The sequence below is a fragment of the Clarias gariepinus genome, chromosome 7 (genome assembly GCF_024256425.1).
Source record: "Clarias gariepinus isolate MV-2021 ecotype Netherlands chromosome 7, CGAR_prim_01v2, whole genome shotgun sequence".
NCBI lineage: Eukaryota > Metazoa > Chordata > Actinopteri > Siluriformes > Clariidae > Clarias > Clarias gariepinus.
Genome location: NC_071106.1, coordinates 26,596,132 through 26,620,172, shown reverse-complemented (window position 1 = coordinate 26,620,172; position 24,041 = coordinate 26,596,132). Strand labels below are relative to the sequence as shown.

Here is a 24,041-nt window from a genome sequence, read left to right as displayed (position 1 = left end):
CTGATTAGACTGTCGGGATGTATACAGGGCAGCGGTGACAGTCGTAACTCTACTTTCTGCTGATGTCAGCTAACGCTAACTTATCCACCCTACGTCATCACACGTTCAAACACGTGTACTTATTAAATAGCGCACACTCGCGCTCTATCGTGTGTAGCCGGGAGGTAGGCATGAGTGACTAACTCCCGTGTGATAACTGTACTGGGAACTGTAGGCTGTCTCGCGCCTGTGCCTTTCCTCCACTCCACGTGCGCTGTTACGCAGCGATACAATTACGTCACTAAAGTCGGAGATTGGCGCATTACTATTGGTCGCTGTGGATGTCACTCAAGCGGGAGAGCTGATCAGCGCCCAGCTGGAACGAAACGGTTGCGCCAACGGAATAGTTCAGCTTAGGCGCGCGCAACACATTAAAACAAGATGAGAGAAAAGAGCAGCTGAAGGTGAGCGGAGACAGTTGTTAGATTTTAATCAAAATTTTCACCACAGAATTTTTAATCTCTACTGCCTTCTTTTTTATCGACGTTGTTCTGTGCCTTTATTCCACTAATTCTGTTTTATTTTTTTTGAGCAGAGTATCTGTATGTATGTATGTATGTATGTATGTGTGTGTGTGTGTGTGTGTCAGAGTTTAAGTTTCTGAATTTTAGGCCAAGCTGTAGAATTACATAAGAGAAGAAGCGCTTATTCATTCGTTTTGCTGATTGCTTGAAGGATGGTGGGGCATGATGTGCCTGCCCAAACCTGCAGAATAGTGTGAAGGAGAAACTTCAGGATCTTCAGGAGTAGGTACGTTTATATATATATATATATATATATATATATATATATATATACACACACACACACACACACATTAAACAAATAACGTTAAAACCCACCTATTATTAATGCCCCCCTTGTGCCATCAAAACAGCTCTGACCCCTTCAGGCGTTTCTCCACAAGTCCTTTGGGGGTGTGCTGTGGTGTCTGGCACTGGGACGTTAGCTGTGAATCCTTTGGATGCTTTGGATTTTTCAAAGTGGTCCCTCCATGGATGGGACTAGTTTGTCCCATCGGTCAGATTGGGGTCTGAGGAATTTGGAGGCTTGATCAACAACCTTGAACTATTTGCACGTGCACCAGGCTGTAAATCACTGGGTGTTCTGTTATCTTTTTTTTCACGGCTGGCATTTCAGCAGTTTGTCCTTCAGTGGCTTTTCTGTGGGATCGGGCTGGGAGTGCTATCCATTATTCCTTGTGGGTGTAGATGAGCTTTCGGTACCCAAATTGTACATCTGTTTAGGCATATAATTAATTGTGTTACTCGGTTCACATGGCGGTGGTTTTTTTATGGCTAATCTGATTACACTGCATGAAAGACGCATACCAAGTCAATGGTTTTTGAGAAACAAAAGTATGTTTACATCCACACATTTGTAATTTACTAGTTATGTGGAAAAAAGTTGAATACAACTCTTAAATCCTCCAAGTAGACCAAGTAGAAAATATGTGGTTGGGGTCATTTCCCTGTTGAAACAGTTAATTTTGCACGTTTCACCCATGTAGCTGATGATTTAAGGACAAATTGTAAGGTTCTCAGGTAGTCTTATGTCTTTATTATTTCACCTGATTTGTGCAATGCACCAGTTCCATTAGCAGCAAAACAGCCTAAAGCATGATGCGTCCACAACCATGCTTAACAGTTTGTATAATGTCCTTTGGGTTTCATGCCTCACCTTTAGTCCTTTTTTAGGCTTTTTCTTTGTCTGTCAGATGCAAACTTTAGTCAAGCTTGAATGTTGATTTTGCAGCAGAGGCAGCCTTTTAGTCCATGGTGATGTAAAACTTACTGTAAATTACATAATGTTGTTTTATGCTAAACTGCACTCATTTAAAAATACTTTATGCCTGCCATGTTCTCACTATTCTGCAAATTAAATATAATGCATTAAAGTGTAAGTGCAAGTATCTTATGACGTTCAGACCATTCAGATGTTGTTTGTTTTGGAAATGAAACCTGGCAACCATGGGTAATGGCGTTAGCTGTTCCCTGTGCATCTTACAAAATGCAATGGGGAAACTTGCCTACTGTATTGAGTGCAGTTGGACAGAGGTGTGTATAAACCAGTTGAACGACTCCAAGCATGCTGGAAGATAAATACCATTATAAAGCAATTAATGACATTATTTACTTTGCATGCTCAAGTGCCGTGTATCATTTCCAAATAATCTTGTACTGTAGTTGGTAGTCAAAACAGGGAGGTGGATGGGGTGTAGGTTGTTTATGAATAAATCTCTGGCTTCATCACATTTGGAGTGCAATGCACGCTAAATAAAGTCCAATTTGCCCTCTTTTGCATTCATGCTCTTACAGGCACAGAGCAATTTTTTTAAATTTGTGTTATGATCGATGGAAAAGAGATCAGGAGTGCAACGAATAATCAATGTAGTCAACTCAAATTGTTGATCGGATTAGTTACCAACTAATGTATTTGTTAAGTTGTTTATTGTATGCATCTTTGACACTACTTTGGAGTGTTCTAATGTAGGCATTACATTTACATTTAGGCATTTGGCAGACGCTCTTATCCAGAGCGACTTACAATTTACTGTGGTGTAAAGTGAATAATAATGTAATGGCAGCACCTTCACAAAAAAAAAAAAAAAACACCTACTTGGGTATGAGCATTTTTATCTAAAAAAAAAATATGTATATTTTTTAAAGCTGTTCTTACTTAACATGGAAGCACGAAAATTAACAAAACAAATGATATGAGAATGTTTATTTATATTATGAATCATCAGGAAAGCCTTAGACACAGAAAGAGACAAAAAAATGTGAAAAAATGTTTGTTTTTTTTAAATAAACGTGAGCTAAATTTAAAAGTGGAAAGCTAAATAAGGGCACCGAGTAACCTCATAATCTGAATAGTTAACATCAAAATAGTTGCAGCCGTAGGAGAGTGTATGCCAGCTTTCCTGCTTATAGAGCCTGGATTCCTAGAAACGGGTGGCTTTGGCAATGTTGGGATTTGCAATGTCTGGATGATGTGTAAAAGCATTTTCTGCTGCACCATTCGGGAGCCCCATGCCTCTAAATAAATTTATTATACCCATGTGCCCCATGTATAAATGTACTATAAGTACATTTAAATAGTTACAGTATTAACCTGGAAAATGAAGACATCAACACTTGCTATGGTAATTTTATAGAATTGTTTGGAACCGAGAAAGGGTAATGGGATTAAAGTTCATGTTTTTATTTGTATAATCTTATTGTATACAGTAGGTAAGAAAAGAATCACCCCATTTAAAATAATAAAAAAATTGTCCTAAAATTTGTCTTTATTCACGAATCCTCCTTGGCAAGACCCAGAAACCTCCATCCCAAGGTGCCACTATCATTTGAACAAAGGCACCCTGCATCAGTTTTGCTCAGTCCGCCCTCGCGAAAGTATTTTGTGCAAAGTGGAGTGATGTCCAAGCCTTTGCCGAGAAATATCATCCTAACAACTAAGAGAGTGCTACGCCTTATGGAAAGATTTTTAGTGAAATCTGCTGCCACGTACAAATCAGAGGCCAAGAAAAAAAAAGAGAGAGAGAGAAACCCCCTGAAGGAGAATGACCCAGTGGTATTATGGGAGGGGACTCTCCTTCCAAACACTAACCTTCTCCCCACCAATCTTCCTCTCCCCTTCATCTCTTCACATCAGCAAATCTCCATAAGTAACGCGTACGAACAATATATGTAAAAATAAAATGCTCATTCTCTCCTGTACAGCTTATATTTATATTTAGTGTTGTATTATTTTTTGTATAATTAAGGCTTTTTTATACTTTGTTTTATATTTTGTGATAAAAACAAAATAAATCAAAAGTTAAATATAGTTCATAATGACAGAGAATGGATTATTCATTTACATGTGTTCCTATAGGAAAAAAGGAGTTGGACTACGACTAAATCGGGTTATGACCAGAATTTAGGAACGAATTATGTTCGTGAACCGAGGTTCCACTGTAATCACATTTTTTGGGGTTTGCAGCATGAAATGAATACACTTTATCCAGCTGTAATTACTCAAATTACTTTGTGTGCCATTGAGAACCTGATTAGCTTCACCTGATTGAGTTTCCAAGTCATTTAGGAGGAGGTGATCCTTTTCCAAATCAGTGATTCAGTTCCAACAGTCCGACATTTTGGTGATATATTTTTTACTTTGATTTTAAAAGCTGCACAACTGGATAAATACAGTTGGATAAAACAAAAACTGTCTTCATTTCACTGATTCTTTTCTATATTCACTTTGCCTGTTACAACACCTTGTTTGAGTAATATGGATGACGATTCAAAATCTGGTTAGATTACAGACCTTCTCTTCCTCTCTTTCTTTTCAGTCTGTCATAATGCCCCATAAGTCAAGTTGTGTGGGGAGGTACCCTGCCCATCCTGCCAGTAAAAATGCCAAGGACAAAAGCAACGGTGCTTCCCTGCTGTCCAGAACAAAAGTTCACATACAGCGGGTAAAGAATGGACGGAACTACCGCTGTAGTTCTGAGAAAGACTCTGGTTATTCAGGTAAGACACACCTGATATACACGGTTTGGGTAACAGTCTGAATTGTAAATTTAAATGAGAAACAAGCTGTCACCTGAAGCAAAAAATATGTTTGAAACAATTGTATACCTGAAATAAGAAAAACAGACAATCGACCAACACATTACACTTTCTCTGATATGAGTACACTTATAGGAACACGGGTAGTGTGCACCCAGTAGAACCTGGAAGAAAAAAAGCTCTGAAAAAATATAATCCAAATTTGGTTACAAATATTTTCTAAACTTTGATCATAGAAGTCATTTGGAAAGTTGGGCCACCTTGGGCCAAAATTCAGTAAGTGAGCTGATTAATGGTAACCAGCCAATAGGCCAAGGTTAACACTGAAGGTGCTAGAGAGATCCCTAACCTCAGATAGGCGTTTAAAGGACAGTATGTGGTGAAAAAAATAATGTCTTTATTAGGGGGGAAAAAAGCCACATGTAAGCTTATTTGAGAACTTATTTTATTCAGGTTTAATCTGTTTGGCACAAAACACAACATTTGGTGGAATCCCTACAATGCTCATTAGCATAATAACACACTCCCCAAGCTTGGTTGTGGTAACATCATGTTGTGCAGATGCTTTTGATCCGCAGGGACTTGAAAACTGGTTAGGGATAAGACAAGATTGGGGGGTGTCCAATACAGCACGATTATAGAAGAAGAAAGCTTCTTTCAGTCTACAGGATACTTCTTTTGATCATGTTAAATATGTCGGGTTGTAAACTACAAAATGTGGAAAAGTTAAAGTGGCATGAGTACATATGCATGGCACTGTAACCCTCCTTTGATTTAATTCTTATTAAATCTTTTATCTTTAGTAGGTCTATAGAGAGTCGTATCCATAAATACAGATGCATCTCAATAAATTAGAATATCATTGAAAAGTTTATTTGTTTCAGTAATTTAAAAAATTGTGGTGAATCTTGTGTATAGTGTCATTACACACAGACTGATATACTGTAAGTGTTTACAGTGTTTATATTTTTTATTTTGATGATTGTGACTTACAACTAAGGAAAACCCAAAATTCAGTACTGAAAAAGTTCAATATTGGAGACTTGCACTCAGCTAATTAACTCAAAACACCTTCAAAGTTAAGCCTTTAAATGGTCTCTCGGTCTGGTCCATAACCACAGCCTTGAGAGGATTGTAAAATTAAGAATATTCAAGAATTTTGGGGAGATTCACAAGCAGTGGACTGTAGCTTGAGACACTGATTCAAGAGCCACTACGCACAGACGTATCTGGGACATGGGCTACAACTGTCGCATCCCTTGCATCAAGCCATTCTTGAACTAGAGGCATCTTATTTGGGCTAAGGTCAAAAAGAACTGGACTGTTGCTCAGTGGGCCAAAGTCTTCTTTTCAGATAAAAGTAAAGTTTGCATCTCATTTGGGAATTCAATTCAATTCAATTTTATTTGTATAGCGCTTTTAACGATTTACATCATCACAAAGCAGCTTTACACAATCAAAAGAACTAAGTTTGTATAAAATGTGAATGTGTATGAATCAAAATGATATGATTGTCACTGATTGTCCCTGATGAGCAAGCCTAGGACGACGGCGACAGTGGCAAGGAAAAACTCCCTGAGATGGTAATAGGAAGAAACCTTGAGAGGAACCAGACTCAACAGGGAACCCATCCTCATCTGGGTGAAAACAGATAGCAGGGATTGATGTGCATAATAATATGCGAGACTGGAAGTTCAATATAAAAGAAAATGTGTAAGATTAAAGTCCAGTTTGTTCCTGGAGGCTCAGGTAGACTGTGAAAAATTTCAGTCCTGAACTATTGAGCGACTGAAGTCACAGGTCCTCAGAGAACAGCTGTCTGCATCAGTCGAGGACAGGACCACCTTCATGGAAAAGTGGAACCAACCCCAGTCACCACACGCATTCCAGGCAGACCACACGGGGGCATCCATGTGATGAGATCTCCAACCAGAAGCAGGACTCCAGGATGATTTAGAGAGGTCCAGCAGGCAGAGGGGGTCTGGATCACTGGCAGCTCAGGAGCGACATGTATAGCTCGACAGAGAGATAGGTAGAGGAAAAAGGAGAGAGGGAGAGAGAGAGAGAGAGGAGAGAGCAGAAAAGGAGAGAGCAAAGAGATGGAGAAATAACAGTTTGGTATGGTCACAGTCGAACAATGTAAAAAGTGAATGTATATTTAGTGCAGAGTGCAAGCAGAGACTCCGGCAGGACTAACTATGACAGCATAACTAAAAAGGGAGAGCCAGAAGGAAACACAAACATGAGGGCTTCCAGAGATGTAAGGCAACCAATCACCTCACCGTCAACAAACCTGAGTGATCAATGAGAGTGGGGAAGACAGCATCCAAACATACCAGTTCACCTAATACTCTACGTCCATGAGTCCCCCAGATCTGCTCCTTTACCTAAGGCTAATCTATTTATAAAAATGCTTGGCTAAATAAATAGGTTTTTAGCCTGGACTTAAACACCGAGACTGTGTCTGAGTCCCGAACACTATTTGGAAGACTATTCCATAACTTTGGGGCTTTGTAAGAAAAAGCTCTGCCCCCTGCTGTAGTTTTAATAATACGCGGTACTGACAAGCAGCCTGCATCCTTTGATCGAAGTAGGCGTGGCGGATTGTAAGACACTAGCAGTTCACTCAGATACTGCGGCGCGAGACCATTTAATGCTTTATACGTCAAGAGTAGTATTTTAAAATCGATGCGAAATTTCACAGGAAGCCAATGCAATGTAGATAAGATAGGGGTGATGTGCTCATATCTTCTGGTTCGAGTGAGGACTCTCGCTGCTGCATTCTGGACTAATTGAAGCTTGTTTAAGCACCTAGTTGAACAACCAGACAGTAAGGCGTTACAATAATCCAACCTAGACGTGATAAAAGCATGAACTAGTTTTTCTGCATCGTTTAGTGACAATATATTTCTTATCTTGGCAATATTTCTGAGGTGAAAGAATGCTATCCTGGTAATATTATCTACATGTGCTTCAAATGAAAGGCTTGAATCTATAATCACACCGAGGTCTTTTACTGTTGCACTTGATGGAACAGAAAGGCCATTTAAAATCACAGTGTGATCAAAAAGCTTACTTCTAGCTGCTTGTGGTCCTATGACTAGAACTTCTGTCTTATCAGGATTAAGCAGAAGGAAATTAATTAACATCCAATCTCTTATGTCCTGCACACATTGCTCAACTTTAGTAAGCTGGTTTTTCTCATCTGGTTTTGCTGAAACGTATACTTGTGTGTCATCAGCATAACAATGAAAACTAATACCATGTTTACGAATTATGTTGCCTAGAGGAAGCATGTAAAGGGAAAAAAGCAGTGGGCCTAAAACAGAACCCTGTGGAACACCAAACTCAACTTGAGAACATGAGGAATGGTCACCATCTAAATCTACAAACTGATAACGATCAGTCAAATAGGATCTGAGCCATAAGAGGGCCGTTCCCATAATTCCTACTACATTTTCTAATTTGTAAAGGAGAATATTATGATCAATAGTGTCAAAAGCTGCACTGAGGTCGAGTAACACAAGTATAGTGACACAACCCTGATCAGAGGCCACTAGGAGGTCATTTACTACTTTAACGAGTGCTGTCTCTGTGCTGTGATGAGGCCTAAATCCTGACTGATACAATTCATGTATGCTATTCCTATGTAGATATGAACTTAGCTGTTGTGATACTACCTTTTCCAGAATTTTAGAGATAAACGGGAGGTTTGATATCGGCCTGTAATTGGAAAGCTGACAGGGGTCAAGGTCAGGTTTTCTGATTAGTGGTTTAATACTGCTAATTTAAGGGATTTAGGAACATACCCACTGCTGAGTGAACAGTAAATTACTTTTAACAGGGGTTCTGTTATTGCTGGAACTATATGTTTAAGAAAATGTGTCGGTATAGGATCTAATTCACAGGTTGACGATTTTGACGAGGAGATGAGTGAAATTAGTTCACTCGCTTCAAGGGGAGTAAAGTATTCTAGGTTCTGATGTGATGTGATTAATTTATCATCTGTATCACTTAAATTGTCTGGTTTTAAAGCCTGAATTTTTTGCCTAATATTTATGATTTTGTTATTGAAAAAGTTCATGAAATCCTCACTACTGTATGTTGTTGTTGTGGAGATTTCTGCAGTGGTCTTGTTTTTAGTTAATTTAGCTATGGTATTAAATAAAAATCTAGGATTATTTTTGTTATTTTCTATAAGAGTGGAGAGATACATTGACCTAGCAGCACTGAGAGCTCTTCTATAGTTCAGGATGCTCTCCTTCCATGCTATTTGGAAAACTAACAATTTAGTTTGACGCCATTTGCGTTCTAATTTCCGAGCGGTTTGTTTTAGAGTGCGTGTATGATCGTTATACCAAGGAGCAAGTTTCTTATCTCTAATCATTTTTCTTTTAACTGGAGCTACATTATCTAAGCTATGACGAAGTGTTGACTCTAGATATTCGGTCGCTTGATCGAGTTCTGTGGAATCAGATGGCGATCCAATCAAAGTTGATAACTCTGAAAGATTATCGATAAAGCTCTGTGTGGTACAGTAGTTGATCAATCGGAATGGTTATTACCGTCGCGCTCACCGCCGCGTAAAAACGTCAGCGGCCAAAATAAATTAGTTGCATTTCAAAGTCATTCGTAAAATGGCCGCCAGGTGGCGCAAAGTGACATTTTCGCTCGTTGCCGTAAATACAACAGTGACCGTTATACAGCGTATCTCTGTATCTGTTTATTGTTATTTAAGTTCTGGATTATTTCAGGTACTTTAAACACATTGTTGGGTTGCTCATGTTGGCTCATATGAGATGTAGTTTACGAATGAACACCTGGTTGGGTTATTTTGACCCAACAACTGGTTTATTCATTATTCTTTCCTTTCTCCAAATATCAGCCTGCAGAATGTTTGAAATATTACTGTTATTGTGTCACAGGTGTAGTTTTAAGAGTTGTTTAGGCAGGAATGCGTGTGTATACAGCTCAAAACCTTCATAAGTTATTAAAGATAGCGGCTATTTAGAAAAAATGCCCAGTGATTTCTGAGCTTCAGGAAATCTCCCGGCGCTCTGCGCATAACACCGGGCCAACTCATGTCGGAAAGAATTTATAAACGGTTTCTAAACGTGGGCTATTGTTTTTTTTTTACTTATAGTATTTGTTAATTTAATTTAAATGAGGTTTGGGCTCAGGACTTCAGAATCGTGATTCTACTCTTTAATTTACTCCATAGTTTTAATCAGCGCTCAGCCGCATGCATTAAGTTTTCCAGAGTGCACCGGCAGAAGTAGAATAATGATTATGAACGCGTCGGGAAAACAGCAAGCAGACTTTAAATAAACGTTTGCGTTCATTTTCTGACGCGCTCAAGGTTACCAAAAACAATACAGAGCAGCACAGCTTACAACACTTACAAAATCACAACGTTTTTTCGTTATTGTGAGTGCGCTTAAATAAAAGTTAAGTCTTATAAAGGCATGTAGTCTTATATAGTTTTATTATATAGTTTTTGCACATTAATCTGACAGCAGTTTTTTCAGCCTGTCACGGCGTGCGCCCAAATCAATATCGCTCCTCGCTCACTAGTTAGGCGGCCTCCCCTTCAGACATGCGAAGCAGCGGGACCGCAGAATTACACATGACTGGTGAGCTATCGTTACTATGGTTGCCCGGGCTTGCACTCCGCGCTAGAAAATACTCGGGGTTTGTTGGGCTACAGTGGATTTTACTACGCGCTGTGTATGCAGCGCGCGTGCAACAACGCGGAAGTGCGGCATGCAAGCAAGGCAAATGGAACGCGCCCCAGTAACTTCAAAGGAGCGAGAGGTGGGAGGGGGGCGGTACCATCCGAGGAGAGCAGAGTCAGCGCGAGCAGACGGATGGCCATTGCACTCACACCGTGTAGTAAAATCCACTGTAACCCAACAAACCCCAATCATCACCAGCCGTGCCTTATTCCGTCATGTCATGTGGGCATTATAAGCTTTGTATTGAAAACTTCTAACTAAAAAGTGGCAGCGGGCACGCCTTATTTTGTTAATAGTCTAAATAAAAACCCTCCGATTTAGTCTAAAAAGCGCTCAACCGCACGCATAGTTTTCCCGAGCGCGAGGAATTTTTTTGTGCTAAATAATGTTTATGCAGTATAAGAATTCCTATTAATCCTGGGTTGTTCTTTTAGTGTCACTATAGTGCTTTACAATGCCAGACAACATTCAAATACAAATGATTCACCCTCCCCAGGTGTGAATCGGCTGTTCTCACCTATACATTCAGAGGAACTGAAATGCATTTCTCCCCACTTTAAAAACCTCTTGAATCTGAGGCTCTTCTGGAGACTTTCAGTGATTTCAATTTGTGTAATTTTAATCTCCTGGATTCTAGATTCTAAAGTTGACATTGTTACCTTTTTTAATCATTGGAATGGAAGAACTTATTTTCCTTATGATAGCATAAATTGCATTGTTTTTAATCAGTCTATACACAATAATATTATTTGTTTTTTTTTGTTTTTTTTTAACGGGTATGGGGGCTATCTTGGTTCATTAATCTCCGTGCCTGGTTTAGGTTTAGTATTCAGTGCGCATCTGTTATATTACAACTATCATAACACTCAAATACCTTTTATTGGGGGTTAAGTGACTGATGTGCCTAACATTTTTCAGCTGAGCCTTTGTTTCACTGAAAACGACCGCGACACCCCCCTCTCTCTCACACACACACACACACACACACACACACACAGAGCCGAACAAATCATTAGCACGTCCCTCCCCCAAACAGCACAGACATTTACTTACACCTGAACTGAGTTGTTTGAGTAACATGGGTCGAACCCGTTACAAATCATAACAGTCTACTGCATTTCATTCTTATAATAACGCAAAAACACAAGCGGGGCTGAAAGACCGACATCTGCTGACGCAGTAGAACGTCCTAACACTGTTTTAATTTTATGGTCATTTATTTCAGTTAATAAATCTACTATAAATTTAAAGAACACAAGAAATAAGATGACACAAATCCATACACGCTTTTTTTCTAATTACAAGTGATAAAATCAAAAGGCTCACTGGCTCACACATTTATTGTGCTTAAATTTGATCCTAATAAGATTTGATTTAATTTGAATTTTAGAACAGTGGCAGCTGGAACACCTAAAACAGATGCAGGATTATTTTTTTATAATCTAAATAAAAATGCTTTTTTTAAACGTGGGCTATTGTTATTTACATGCAATATTTGTTAATTTAATTTAAATGGGGTTTGGTCTCCGGAATGTTGAGCATCAGGATCCTCTTCTTTACTTTCCTATGTAGAATCAGCGCTTAATCGCACGTATAAAGTTTTGTAAATTCGTTTAATGTTTAATAGTAAATAATGACCCCCGTTGCGCTGTACCACCGCTCGGAAAACCTTATGAAATACAAGTTTAGGACAATTATGATGATCTGCCACGGCGTGCGCGTGTGATGGGTGTACGCCCAAATCTACTATAACTACTCCCTCACTCCGTAGGCTCCCTGAATAGGCACCAAAGGGACGGGGCCGCTTATTTGTGCCGGCTGGCGATAATTAACGTTAATATGATCTCGGGCTTGCTCCGCATTATAAAAGCAAGGCGCGGAGGTTTGTCTGAGGTCTGGGAAGTACGTGATGTAATGGAGAATATGAAAGAAGCATGTCAGTGGGGAGATGTGACGCGGCCAGGCACTTTAAACAAGGACACGAGAATTCCGCCCTTTGATCTCCGCGCTGAGGACAGCGCGAGAAAGAGCTGCGCGAGCTCCCGCGGCATCTTCACTCCCGCACCGTGCCCGCCCTCGCAGCCCCGCTGCCGAAGAGGAAAAGGCTGCGAGGACGTTTGTGTTAAGTTTTTTTTACGTCAGCGAGGACTCGCGCCGGCCATCGACAGCGGGAGAAGCGCTGCCTCCGCGTGCTCAGTTCTGCCACTCCGCGCACCAACACTTATTGTCAGCTGTGTGCCCGCATGCCAATGTGGCACAGCCCCCGGAACTGCACATGCACAATCTTTATCCCTTTCTTTCCTTTCTCCCTCCTTCAACACTTTCCTTCCCCATTTTGCCTAAATAAATTACCCTTTTCCCGTAAGACCTCGCCTCGTGTCCGTGCTTTATGGTGCCGCCCGTGCAACATGGGTCGAATCCGTTACAGATCATATCAGTCTACTGCATTTCATTCTTATAATAAACGCAAAAACACAAGCGGGGCTGAATGACCAACATTAGCTGACGCAGTAGAACGTCCTGACAATGTTATAATTTGTATGGTCATTTATTTTAGTTAATAAATCTACTATAAATTTAAAGAACACAAGATATAAGACGACACAAAACCCTACACGCGTCTTTTCTAATTACACGTGATAAAATTTAAAGGCTCACTGTGTTAACATTTATTTTGTTTAAATTTGATCCTAATAAGATTTAATTTAATTTAAATTCTACATTTGTATCGTCATTTTAGTTCTGTGATTATAAATTTGTTTTACTACAATGTTTTACTTGATTTTATCCGCTACTACGTGCAGTTCTAAAACTCTGTGTCTCATTAATCCAGCAGAGAATGAACTAAGGCATGAGGCGTCAGCCTGTAGTTATATAGCGCCACTCAACGGTAAAAGCCAGCAAACGCACAAAGCCAAACGGTACCGCCGAGCGCGGCGACGGTAGGACCTACAGTCCGATTGATTAACCACTGTATTTGATGTGAATGTACGTTTAAGGCGGTAGCGCGGTGCTGTGCGTACATTATTACTATGAGACACTTTAATCGAGACAAGACAGTGATCTGATATAACTTCAGACTGTGGAATTGTAATTATGTTTCTTATACTCAATCCGAAGGATAATATTAAGTCCAAAGTGTGACCTGCTTTATGAGTGGGTCCTACTACACACTGATTTACTCCTACTGAGTCCAGTATGGACATAAATGCTGCTCTCAGAGGGTCTTCTGGATTCTCAAAATGAATATTAAAATCTCCAGCAATTAACGCTTTGTCTACGGAAACGACAAGGTTTGAAAGGAAATCTGCAAATTCACAGAGAAATTCAGAGTACGGCCCTGGAGGTCTGTAAATGATGATTAGCGGAATCGTCTGAGCTGACTTTATGTTACTAAAGAGAATTTCAAATGCATTAAATTTAAATCTGTGTTTTTGTACGATAGCCAGATTATCGCTGTAAATAACTGCGACGCCTCCTCCTCTACCAGTTAACCGAGGCTGGTGTATGTAGCTGTATCCAGGAGGACTAGCTTCATTTAGAGCTACATACTCGTCCTGTTTAATCCAGGTTTCAGTTAAACATAATATATCAAACTCCTGGTCTGTGATAGTTTCTTTAATAATAACTGCTTTAGATGCGAGAATAAGCTCGTTGTATAAGCTAAAAAAACTGATAAAAGACTTTCAGCGGTTATAACACGTCGAATAAACTGCTTTTGGATACTGAAATACATTTTCATACTAGTTTGGAGAATAACCAGTAAACTGACATCGGCCATGGTCGTTTCTGTTTAGTGGGTGTGGCCTGTGACGTATTATTATGCAGCTCCTGCTGAGCTCCTGTCTAGTGTAAATGCGGGCACCTGGCACCAGCACCAGTGTAGTGGAAATGAGGTATTAGGGATGAGGCACCTTACACCCTGGACAGGTTAGCCCAAAAGTGCTAATACCGGGTTAAATGACTATGGTTCCCTGTGAGTAAGACAAAACAATTATAGTCTAAAAAAGTGGGCCTGGGTTCCCTTGGCCTCCGGATTTTTTTGCCTTGGGTTTGTTTTATCGGTGCATTTTGGGCCATTATGTATATGTATTTTTATGTATAAGTGCTATATTATCGGTTTTGCGGCATTTGACTGCATCTGAGCAAAACGTATAGGTATATGCATCCTGTTACTCTATGAGAAGTCAAATCATTATTAAACATCTGGTAGTGTTTTTGTTGAAGTGTGTACTTCTCACAGTAATCTGGAGAAGACGTGCTGAATTAATGAAGCCTACATGCTGCTCATCTATGATGTTTAATAACCGCATTAGTTTTTTACTAAAGTGATTTAGTTATTTGCTCCAGTCATCTCACCTTGCACAGGCTGCCGATCATATTTGCTGTCGAAGGCAAATGGCATTGTTTATGAAATCCTCCCACTCACATATTCTCCAATGTATAGTCACCTCTATGTGTAGTGGAACATCAACGATAATTTATTTTTAAACACTGAAAAAATTTTGCGTTTAATATAAAAATTCAGAATTTCTATTTCTAATTTTATTTCCTGATCTTTACATGCTTGACATGTGTAACAGACATACAAACTTGGCGAGGTCTTCACCAAAAAGGACTGTTTTTATTAAATAATAAGGAAATATTAAAGCTGTGATGGGGAAATAGAAATAAAGTGAGGAGAACATATAATAGAAAGAGGGAAATTAGAAATAAAGTGAGGAAAGTGTAGGATGGCTGTCAGTGTGGCCAAAGGGGTTCAGTCATAGTAGGGGTCCTGATGGTGGTGGCGGCAAAGTCTGATGGTGGTGGCGGCAAACCAGAACAGGGGGCGTAGAAGTTGAAGCAGTGGCCAAAATCTTAATGGCGACTAATTCTTGAGAGTGCAGAGAGAGTGGTTACAGTCCATCAGTGCCTGACCCCTTAAGTTGAAACCAAAAAGAAAATGCAAACACAATGTGGCACTTACCGCATCATAGAAATCCCAGGTTTAGGAATTCCAGGGGACAAGGCAAATGTCTTTCCGATTATTTTTTAAACAATTTTGTAAATCCCTTTCCAGTACATTTTGATTTTGTCACAATCCCAAAACACATGCATCACCGTGCCAATCTCCATGTTATATTTAAAGCATAGCTGAGAACAATTGGGAAATATTCTATGGAGGCGAACTGGGGTTAGATAGGTTCTATGAATACCTTTAAAGTTTTGTTCATGAACCGAACTTGAAGCACTTTTGGAAAAGATATTTGAGCAAACAGATAGCCACTCCTCATCACTGAAAATAGACCCCGAGCATACATGTACAGAGCTTTAGATTTATCCAGTTTGATCTTGTATCCTGAATAATTACTGTATTTTTCAATTACTGTGAGAATCACGTCGGCAGAGGTGTCAGGGTATTTATGATATAATAAAACATCATCTGCATATAGAGATACATGATGTTCCTCCAGACCTATTTTAATACCATGTATATTACCGTTAGTTCTCACAGCAACCGCCAGTGGTTCGATAACCAAAGAGAATAACAAGGGCGAAAGAGGACAGCCTTGACGACAACCTCTGCTTACTGAGAATCTATTAGACAGTATCCTATTAGTGTTAACCTGAGCTATAGGATTACAATAGGCGTTTGACCAACTCAATAAAATTATTTCCTAACTTTATTTTCTCTAAGACTGCAAAAAGAAAAGGCCATTCCACCCTATTAAACGCCTTTTCAGTGTCTAAGGATACAATGAAGGCAGATTCCTTGGTGAAATTTAAGTAATCTATAATATTTAGAACTCTTCGAATATTGTCTGAGCCATACCTGAATTTCACAAAACCGGATTGGTCTGGGTTGACAGTGAAGGGTAAAACAATTTCAAGCCGTCGAGCCAGGGACTTGGTTATAATTTTATAATCTACATTAAGTAGGCTTATTGGGCGATAAGATGAACAATTTGTTGGATCTTTATCTTTTTTCAGAAGCAGACCGATAATTGCTAGTGACCAGGATTCAGGTAGAGGATCCGTCTCAAAGAGATTATATATCACCTTCATCAAAATAGGGCAAAGCACAGGCCAGAACTGCTTATAAAACTCTATGGGAAACCCATCTGGGCCAGGAGCTTTACTGGATGGCATTGATTGAATGGCATCCCAAATTTCGTCCCTGGTGAAAGGGGCATTTAATGAGCTCCTAGCATCACCAGAAATACTAGAAAGAGAAATCTCATTTAAATAATTAATTAATTAATTAATTAATTAATTCCTATAGAAATAAAAAAAAGAAGTGTTGATGTCCTGGGGATCAAAAGTCATATTGCCAGCAGATGTCCTAATTGTTTTTATAGTTTTTTCATTTTGCTCCTTTTTTAACTGATAGGCCAAAAGGTTACTGGGCTTATTACCAAACTCATAGTAACGCTGTTTAGTGTAAAGTAATAATTCCTTGGTATGTTCTGTATAGTCTAGGTTAAGTTTGGCTCTAGCACTATTCAGTAAAATCCAATTATCTTGATTTGGCAACCGTTTATGTTGTTGTTCCAGGTAAGATACTTCAGCTTCAAGTTCTCTCCTTTTCTGTATTTTAAGTTTTTTCCTTAAAGCTGCATAAGCAATGAGGTGACCCCGCAACGTAGCCTTGGCTGCTTCCCACTTTTTTGCAGGAGAGACTGGTGAGTTCTGATTATCCTGCCAATACTGAATTATTTCCCGCCTAAAAAAAGAACAAAAACTATCATCACTTAAGAACGAAGTATCGAATTTCCAATAATTAGACCTCTGAAACAGGTACACTAATGTCAATGACTAAATAAACCGGGCCATGATCAGATAACACAATAGGGCCAATGTTACAAGAACTCACATAGTGTATACAATCGGAGGGTATGAAAAAATAATCTAGTTTTGAATATGATTTATGGGGGTGGGAATAGAAAGTATAATCTCTATCTTTAGGATGCAGCTCCCTCTAAATTTCCACTAGTCCTAAATCTTTTCAGGTGTTACGTAAAATATGTGAAGATTTGCAACTTATTAAAATCTGGGGTGAAGATTTATCCAGATTTCCGTCAAGTACACAGTTGAAATTACCTCCTAAGAAACCAATGTTTTTGCAGAGATTATTAAACTTTAGAACTGCATGAGACATAAAATGAGGGCAATCCACATTTGGGGCATATACATTGCCTATAGTGATATGTTTTTCATGAATTGAACCAGAGATCAACACAAATCTCCCTTCTGGATCATATTCAGCATGTTCAAGGATAAACGGGATGTTCTTATGAATGAGAATTGCAGTGCCCCTACTATTTGATGTGAATGAGGAAAAGTATATTTGGCCAACCCAATCTGTTTTTCAGCTTCATGTCTTCCTTATCTGATAAATGCGTTTCCTTTAATAGGGCTATAGATACATTTTTTTTTTTCACATTTCATGTTACTAATTTAAATAAATTGACCATATTGAAAATCTAGACAAAATAAAGACACACAAATTATAATATACAGGGAAAAGAACGACACTTGTGCCAGTGCAAGATACCAAATATGAACAACAAGTACCACAAATAAAATGCAAAAAAACCTATAAAACCGTCCCTCAAAGACCCCATCCCCAAATGAAGAGGCACAGATAGTATCAAAAAGTCACAAAACAACATAAGAGACCTAGCAACAAGTAACAACAGCACAATGAAACCACCAAGTTATATATAACCCGCCCTGCTGATATCTCTAATGTAGGCAATTATCAGTAATGAATAACACCAATGGGAAAAATAAAAAATAAATAAATATACTCAGCACAAAAAAGAAATGTCCCTTTTTCAGGACTGTGTATTTCAACAATAATGTTGTAAAAATCCAAATAACTTTACAGATCTTCATTGTAAAGGGTTTAAACAATGTTTTCCATGCATGTTCAATTAACCATAATCAAGTAATTAACATGCACCTGTGGAATGGTCGTTAAGACCTTAACAGCTTACAGAAAGTAGGCATTTAAGGTCACAGTTCTAAAAACGCAGGACACTAAAGAGACTTGTCTACCGACTGTGAAAAACACCCAAAGAAAGATGCCCAGGGTCCCTGCTCATCTGCGTGAACGTGCATTAGGCATGCTGCAGGGAGGCATGAGGACTGCTGATGAATAATTTGCCATGTCCGTACTGTGAGACGCCTAAAACAGCGCTACAGGGAGACAGGAAGGACAGCTGATCATCCTCGCAGTGGAAGACCACGTGTAACAACACCTGCACAGGATCGGTACATCCGAATATCACACCTGCGTGACAGGTACAGGATGGCCACAACAACTGCCCGAGTCACACCAGGAACACACAATCCCTCCATCAGTGCTCAGACTGTCCGCAATAGGCAGTCCATGAGGAGGAGATGCACTGCAGTACTTCAAGCAGCTGGTGGCCACACCAGATACTGACTGGTACTTTTGATCTTGAGCCTCCCTTCATTCAGGGACACATTGTGAAACATTTTTAGTTTATGTCTTATGGTGATGACTCTTTTAGTGTTCATACAAATTTTTACACATTAAGTTTACTGAAAGTAAAAACAGTTGAAAGTCAAAGGACGTTTCTTTTTTTGCTAAGTATATAATAATAATAATATAAGTAAAAATAAATACAAATAAAATAAAAATAACTAAATACAACTAAAATAAAAATAAATAATAGTAGGAAGAATAAAAAGGTAACATTAAATAAACATAACCAATAACTTATACATCCACCACGAACGCAAAATGTATAAAATGTTACAACCCTCTGTCGTGGACAGCAGCATTCTGAATATTACCTTAGAAAATGTCCTACATACTTGTCCAATGGCATAATGAAAATATTTCACCGAAAGTCAAAGTGTATATTTCAGCCAAGAGTCAAATCTAGCTATCCAAAGAGTCCAAAAATGCCTTGGCCGAGTCCATATCGTTGAACAGGCGAATCTTTCCATTATGCAGACATTTGAGCCGGGCAGGATAGGCAAACCCTCGATACAAACCACGGGCAGCAAAAGCTTTCCCCACAGACCCGAACTCGCGCGTTTCTGCAGCACACCAGCTGACAAATCCGAATAGAATCGAAGCTCCAATCCATTATGCGTTATCGTCTTCTTCATGGCGGCTTTCAATATCGCTTCTTTATCGGTAAACCTCAGGAACCGAACGAAGATGCTTCTCGGAGTTGGATTCGGATTGGCAGACGCGAAAGTGGGAGATCTATGAGCCTTTTCAATATCCAGTACAGGAAAATCAACAGGTAGATCTAACCACTTTGAGATCATGTCTCGAAGATATGACTAAAGTGGGCCAGAGCCCTCAGCTTTCTTCGGCAGGCCCACAATCTCAGATTCTTGCGGCGGCCTCTGTTTTCAAGGTTGTCTACTTTGGCCTGCAGTTGGTCCACCATCGTCTTCAAGTTAGTCACCTGCCTTTCCGTAGTTGTCGTCGAATCCTCAGCAGATGAAATCCTCCGTTCGGCTTCTTCCAGACGTGATTCAGCGCCAGTGACTCTTTCAGAGAGAGCGGTAAACGAATTCTGAAGGCAAGAAACAGAGTTGGCAATACCTTTCAGATGACTTGTAATTCCATTCAGACGTGATCCATTAGCCCTTATTTCTGACAGAATTACTGACAGGTCCAGGTGCGGTTCAGCGGTGCTAATGTTAGCATCTGGCGAGGGTGCATGAATAGTAGGCCTTTTCGTCTCCTTTTCTTTAGCCTTCTGCGGACGCGTAGATGCAAAAATGGGAAAATCCTTATCAGAAGGTGTGTCCGACATGTTTATAGTCTGTTCAACGAAGTTAAGGGATTTATTAACAAAGTCGAGCATATTTATGGACAAAAATAGAAAAAGAAATTGGTGCACACACACACACACACACACACAGATGAGATCCACGTGAATGTCCAAAGATGACCAAAAGTGAGTTTTGCTTAATAGGTGCCTTATAATGTAAGTGCTATGTCCTGTTCACCATGACTGATTCCTCACCAGACCACCGGGGGTGCCCTCACTTACACACGTCCTTTGTTTTCTGCCTCAGTCTTGTGTTTGCAGTGTTGCCAAATTAGTGACTTTTTCACAGTTTTGGTGGTATTATAAACGACCAGACTTAAGATATCACACAAATGGTAAATAGGTAAATTTCGCACCATTCATTAAACAGAAGTCCTTTTTTAAAGAAATTTAAAAAATCCACTAAAATAATGTATTTCTGTTTTTTTTTTTCTCTACAGATGCTGGATCTGATTATCAGCAGACAGATGTAGACGATCAGCACAGTACTGTGACTGAGTTGAAGGGCCGTATACCTAGGAGTACAGCAGATCAGAGAAACCATATTCTGGTCTCTGGACAAGCAGAGTTCACTCCCATGTTTATCATAAAAAATGTGGTGTTAAAACAGGTGAGGTCAATGTAGAGGATAGCGATTAATAAGAGAGTGGGGACAAATAGATTGTGCAACATTAACTTATCTATGTATGGCTTAAAATGTATATAATATTTTTAAATTGTATAAATATAACTATAAATTATGTTCTCTGTTTTCTGTCTTTATTTGTCTGAAGCCGGGACAGTCAGCACAGGATCAGGTCCTCCAGTCTTTGTGGGAATCAGAGGGCACTAATGCTCAAAGTAATCTTCTGTTTCTGCAGCAGCCTAGCATCACTGTCTCTCCACTCCGTGTTCTTACACCACAGCTTCGAAGAGCTGAGAGCAAGAACAAAAAGGGCAAAAGCACATACCTCCCCATCCTAAACTCGTATCCCAGAATTGCTCCTAATCTAAACAAAAAAAAACCGGAGAAACCCACCTCCATCAGGGAGGGCAGTTCAGAAGAGCACAGTCTGAGTAAGAGAGTGTGCACTGAAGAAATAAAGGAGAAAGTACCCATATCCACACACATGTCCAAGAAAAATACAAACAAGCAGCTGGAGAGCCATTCCCTGTCTCACACTCATTCTTTCTTAGATTCGCTTTCTTCCAGTGGAGACATGGAACAGAGGAGTTCATGCCTCTCTGCTCCAGAACTAAAAATCCTGGGCACGTCAGCCTTCACAAGTCTTGGTTCATCATCTGTTTCAAGTTCAAAAACTTCCACTTCGTCTTTTTCATTTTCATCTTCTTGTTCTGAACCTGTAGGACGGTTGCTCCCCACCAGTAAGATGAGCCCTTCTGGAGGCTCAGTCTCAGATCAAACTACTGGGTTGACTCGGCACCGCCGCTTCCTTAACACAGTAGAGATACTGAGCCAATCAGGACTCCTGGACATTACATTAAGAACACAAGAGCTGCTCCGCCAGAATGCTGCCACAGAGCAAAACATTGCTCAGCTGCGCCATCATACACATCTGCTGTGTCACGCTGTTCATGCAGGTTCCAACATGCCAGCTTTGGAGAATATACACAGAGTCATGGTCGAGTCTGGTTGCTATCCAAATCTTCGGAGCTTGCTTATCAAGGGCAGTGATGGTGATGACCTGAAGGCTGACAGCAGCTCCAGAATTGATGCCATGATCACTTACAGATGTGGGTTCAATGAGTATGGAGAAGTTCCTCCACCCTGCCACCTTTACACCACCCAGCAAGTCAGGGAAGACAAAGATATTCCATCATTAGATCCTCAGGACTCAACATTTGGCATGGAATGGTTAATGCCCCATGGGATGCAACTTCCTCAAAAAACGTTTCTTGTGCCTCCAGACAGCACAGCTTGTGCAGTGGCTGCTGTAGATACTTAAACAGAGTAGCAGTCAGTCACTGAGTCAAGTAGTGTACACCCATCAATTGCTTGCTTGAGCCAGTGTATGCTGGCCTTCACTGCAAAGAAACTTTTTGGCTGGCATTCTCAGACATGGCTTTGTTAATGAACTAGCCATGACTGGCCATTTCTTTTGTGTGTGTTTTCACTAGGGTTGTGTATCGTTTGGGTTTTTTATGATACTTGTGTCAAATCGATACTTTAATCCTGTTTTTTTTTTGTGTGTGTAAATGGTAGCGGTGCCTGAACCGATACTTAAAAAATGAATATATATATATATAAAAAGAATAAATAAAGAATATATATTTTAAATTATATATATTATTTATACAGTGTGTTTGTGTGCATATATATATATATATATATATATATATATATATATATATATATATATATATATATAAAATATGGGTGAAACTCGAAAAATTTTAATATAGTGCAAAAGTTAATTTATTTCGGTAATGCAACTTAAAAGGTGAAGATAATATGAGATAGACTCATTACATGTAAAGCAAGATAGTTTAAGCTGTGATTTGTCATAATTGAAATGATTATGGCTTATAGCTCATGAAAACCCCAAATCCATAATCTCAGAAAATTAGAATATTGTGAAAAGGTTTAATATTCTAGGCTCAGAGTCGCCCACTCCAATCAGCGAATTAAGCCATAACACCTGCAAAGGTGGTTTTCAGTCTGGTTCAGTAGGAAGCACAATCAGGGGAAGGACTGCTGACCTGAAAGTTGTGCAGAAAACCATCAGTGACTTCCTCCATAAGGAGCAAAGCCACAAAAGGTAATTGCAAAAGAATTTAGATGTTCCCAAAGTGCTGTATCAAAGCACATTAATAGAAAGTTACATGGAAGGGAAAAGTGTGGAAGAAAAAGGTGCACAAGCAGCAGGGATGAAAAGTTCAAAAGTGTTGGGGACTTTCACAAGGAGTGGACTGAGGCTGGAGTCAGTGCATCAAGAGCCACCACGCACAGATGGATCCTGGACATGGGCTTCAAATGTCGTTTTCCTCTTGTCAAGCCTCTCCTGAACAACAAACAACATCAGAAGCCTGGGCTAGAGAAAAAAAGAATTCAATTCAATTTCAATTCAATTTTATTCGTATAGCGAATAAAATTCCCTTCCATGTAACTTTTCGTATAGCGAATAAAATTCCCTTCCATGTAACTTTCTTTTTTTTTGGAAAACCACAATTTTCATTGCCTCAAAGCAGCTTTACACAGTCAAAAGAATTATTTAAGTTTGTATGAAATATGAATTTGTATGAATCAAAATGGTCAGTTTGTCCCTGGTGAGCAAGCCGAGGGCGACAGTGGCAAGGAAAAACTTCCTGAGATGGTAATAGGAAGAAACCTTGAGAGGAACCAGACTCAACAGGGAACCCTAATGTAGTAAATGATCTGCATTTATACAGTGTGTAGGGTGGGCGGCAGTTCAGCTATAATAGCTGATGTTAATTGATGTTAATATGGAGTCCAGGTAGTTATTGAAGACCCAGGTAGACTTGTAAGAAGTTCCAGTACTGAACTATCGAACTGTCAAGTCCCCAGAGAAACAGTTGCCAACACCAGTCAAGGCCAGAACCATTTTCTAGGTAGAGAGAATCATTCCCAGACACCAGACGCATCCCAGAGAGACACACGGGGCATCCATGTGACGAGATCTTCAGCCAGAACAATGGTCTGTTGCTCAGTGGTCCAAAATCCTCTTTTCTGATGAGAGCAACTATGCTTCATTCAAGTCCACGGTCAATGTAGCCGTCTACCAGGAGATTTTGAAGCACTTCATGCTTCCCTGTGCAGACGAGCTTTATGGGGATGCTGACTTCATTTTCCACCAAAACCTGGTTCTATGATTGTAGGATTAACGTCCTTGATTGGCCAGCAAACTCGCCCGACCTGAACCCCATAGAGAATCTATGGG

The 24,041-nt window shown here is 39.7% G+C and overlaps 1 protein-coding gene across 4 annotated transcripts; it reads left to right on the top strand.

The window, feature by feature from the left end:
* Positions 1 to 380: 380 nt before the first annotated feature.
* si:ch211-132b12.7 (uncharacterized protein LOC564531 homolog) lies at positions 381 to 22,351 on the top strand. 4 transcript variants are annotated; one of them, XM_053501212.1, is made up of 5 exons: positions 381 to 443; positions 715 to 789; positions 4,379 to 4,559; positions 20,583 to 20,752; positions 20,916 to 22,351. In XM_053501212.1, the coding sequence occupies exons 3-5, from the start codon at positions 4,388 to 4,390 to the stop codon at positions 22,086 to 22,088; spliced, it is 1,515 nt and encodes a 504-aa protein (XP_053357187.1). In that variant the 5' UTR covers positions 381 to 443; positions 715 to 789; positions 4,379 to 4,387; the 3' UTR covers positions 22,089 to 22,351. The 4 variants fall into 4 exon arrangements, with proteins under 4 accessions (XP_053357187.1, XP_053357186.1, XP_053357188.1 ...); XM_053501211.1 differs by having other exon boundaries at positions 417 to 443; positions 637 to 789; XM_053501213.1 differs by lacking the exon at positions 381 to 443 and having other exon boundaries at positions 605 to 785.
* Positions 22,352 to 24,041: the final 1,690 nt, after the last annotated feature.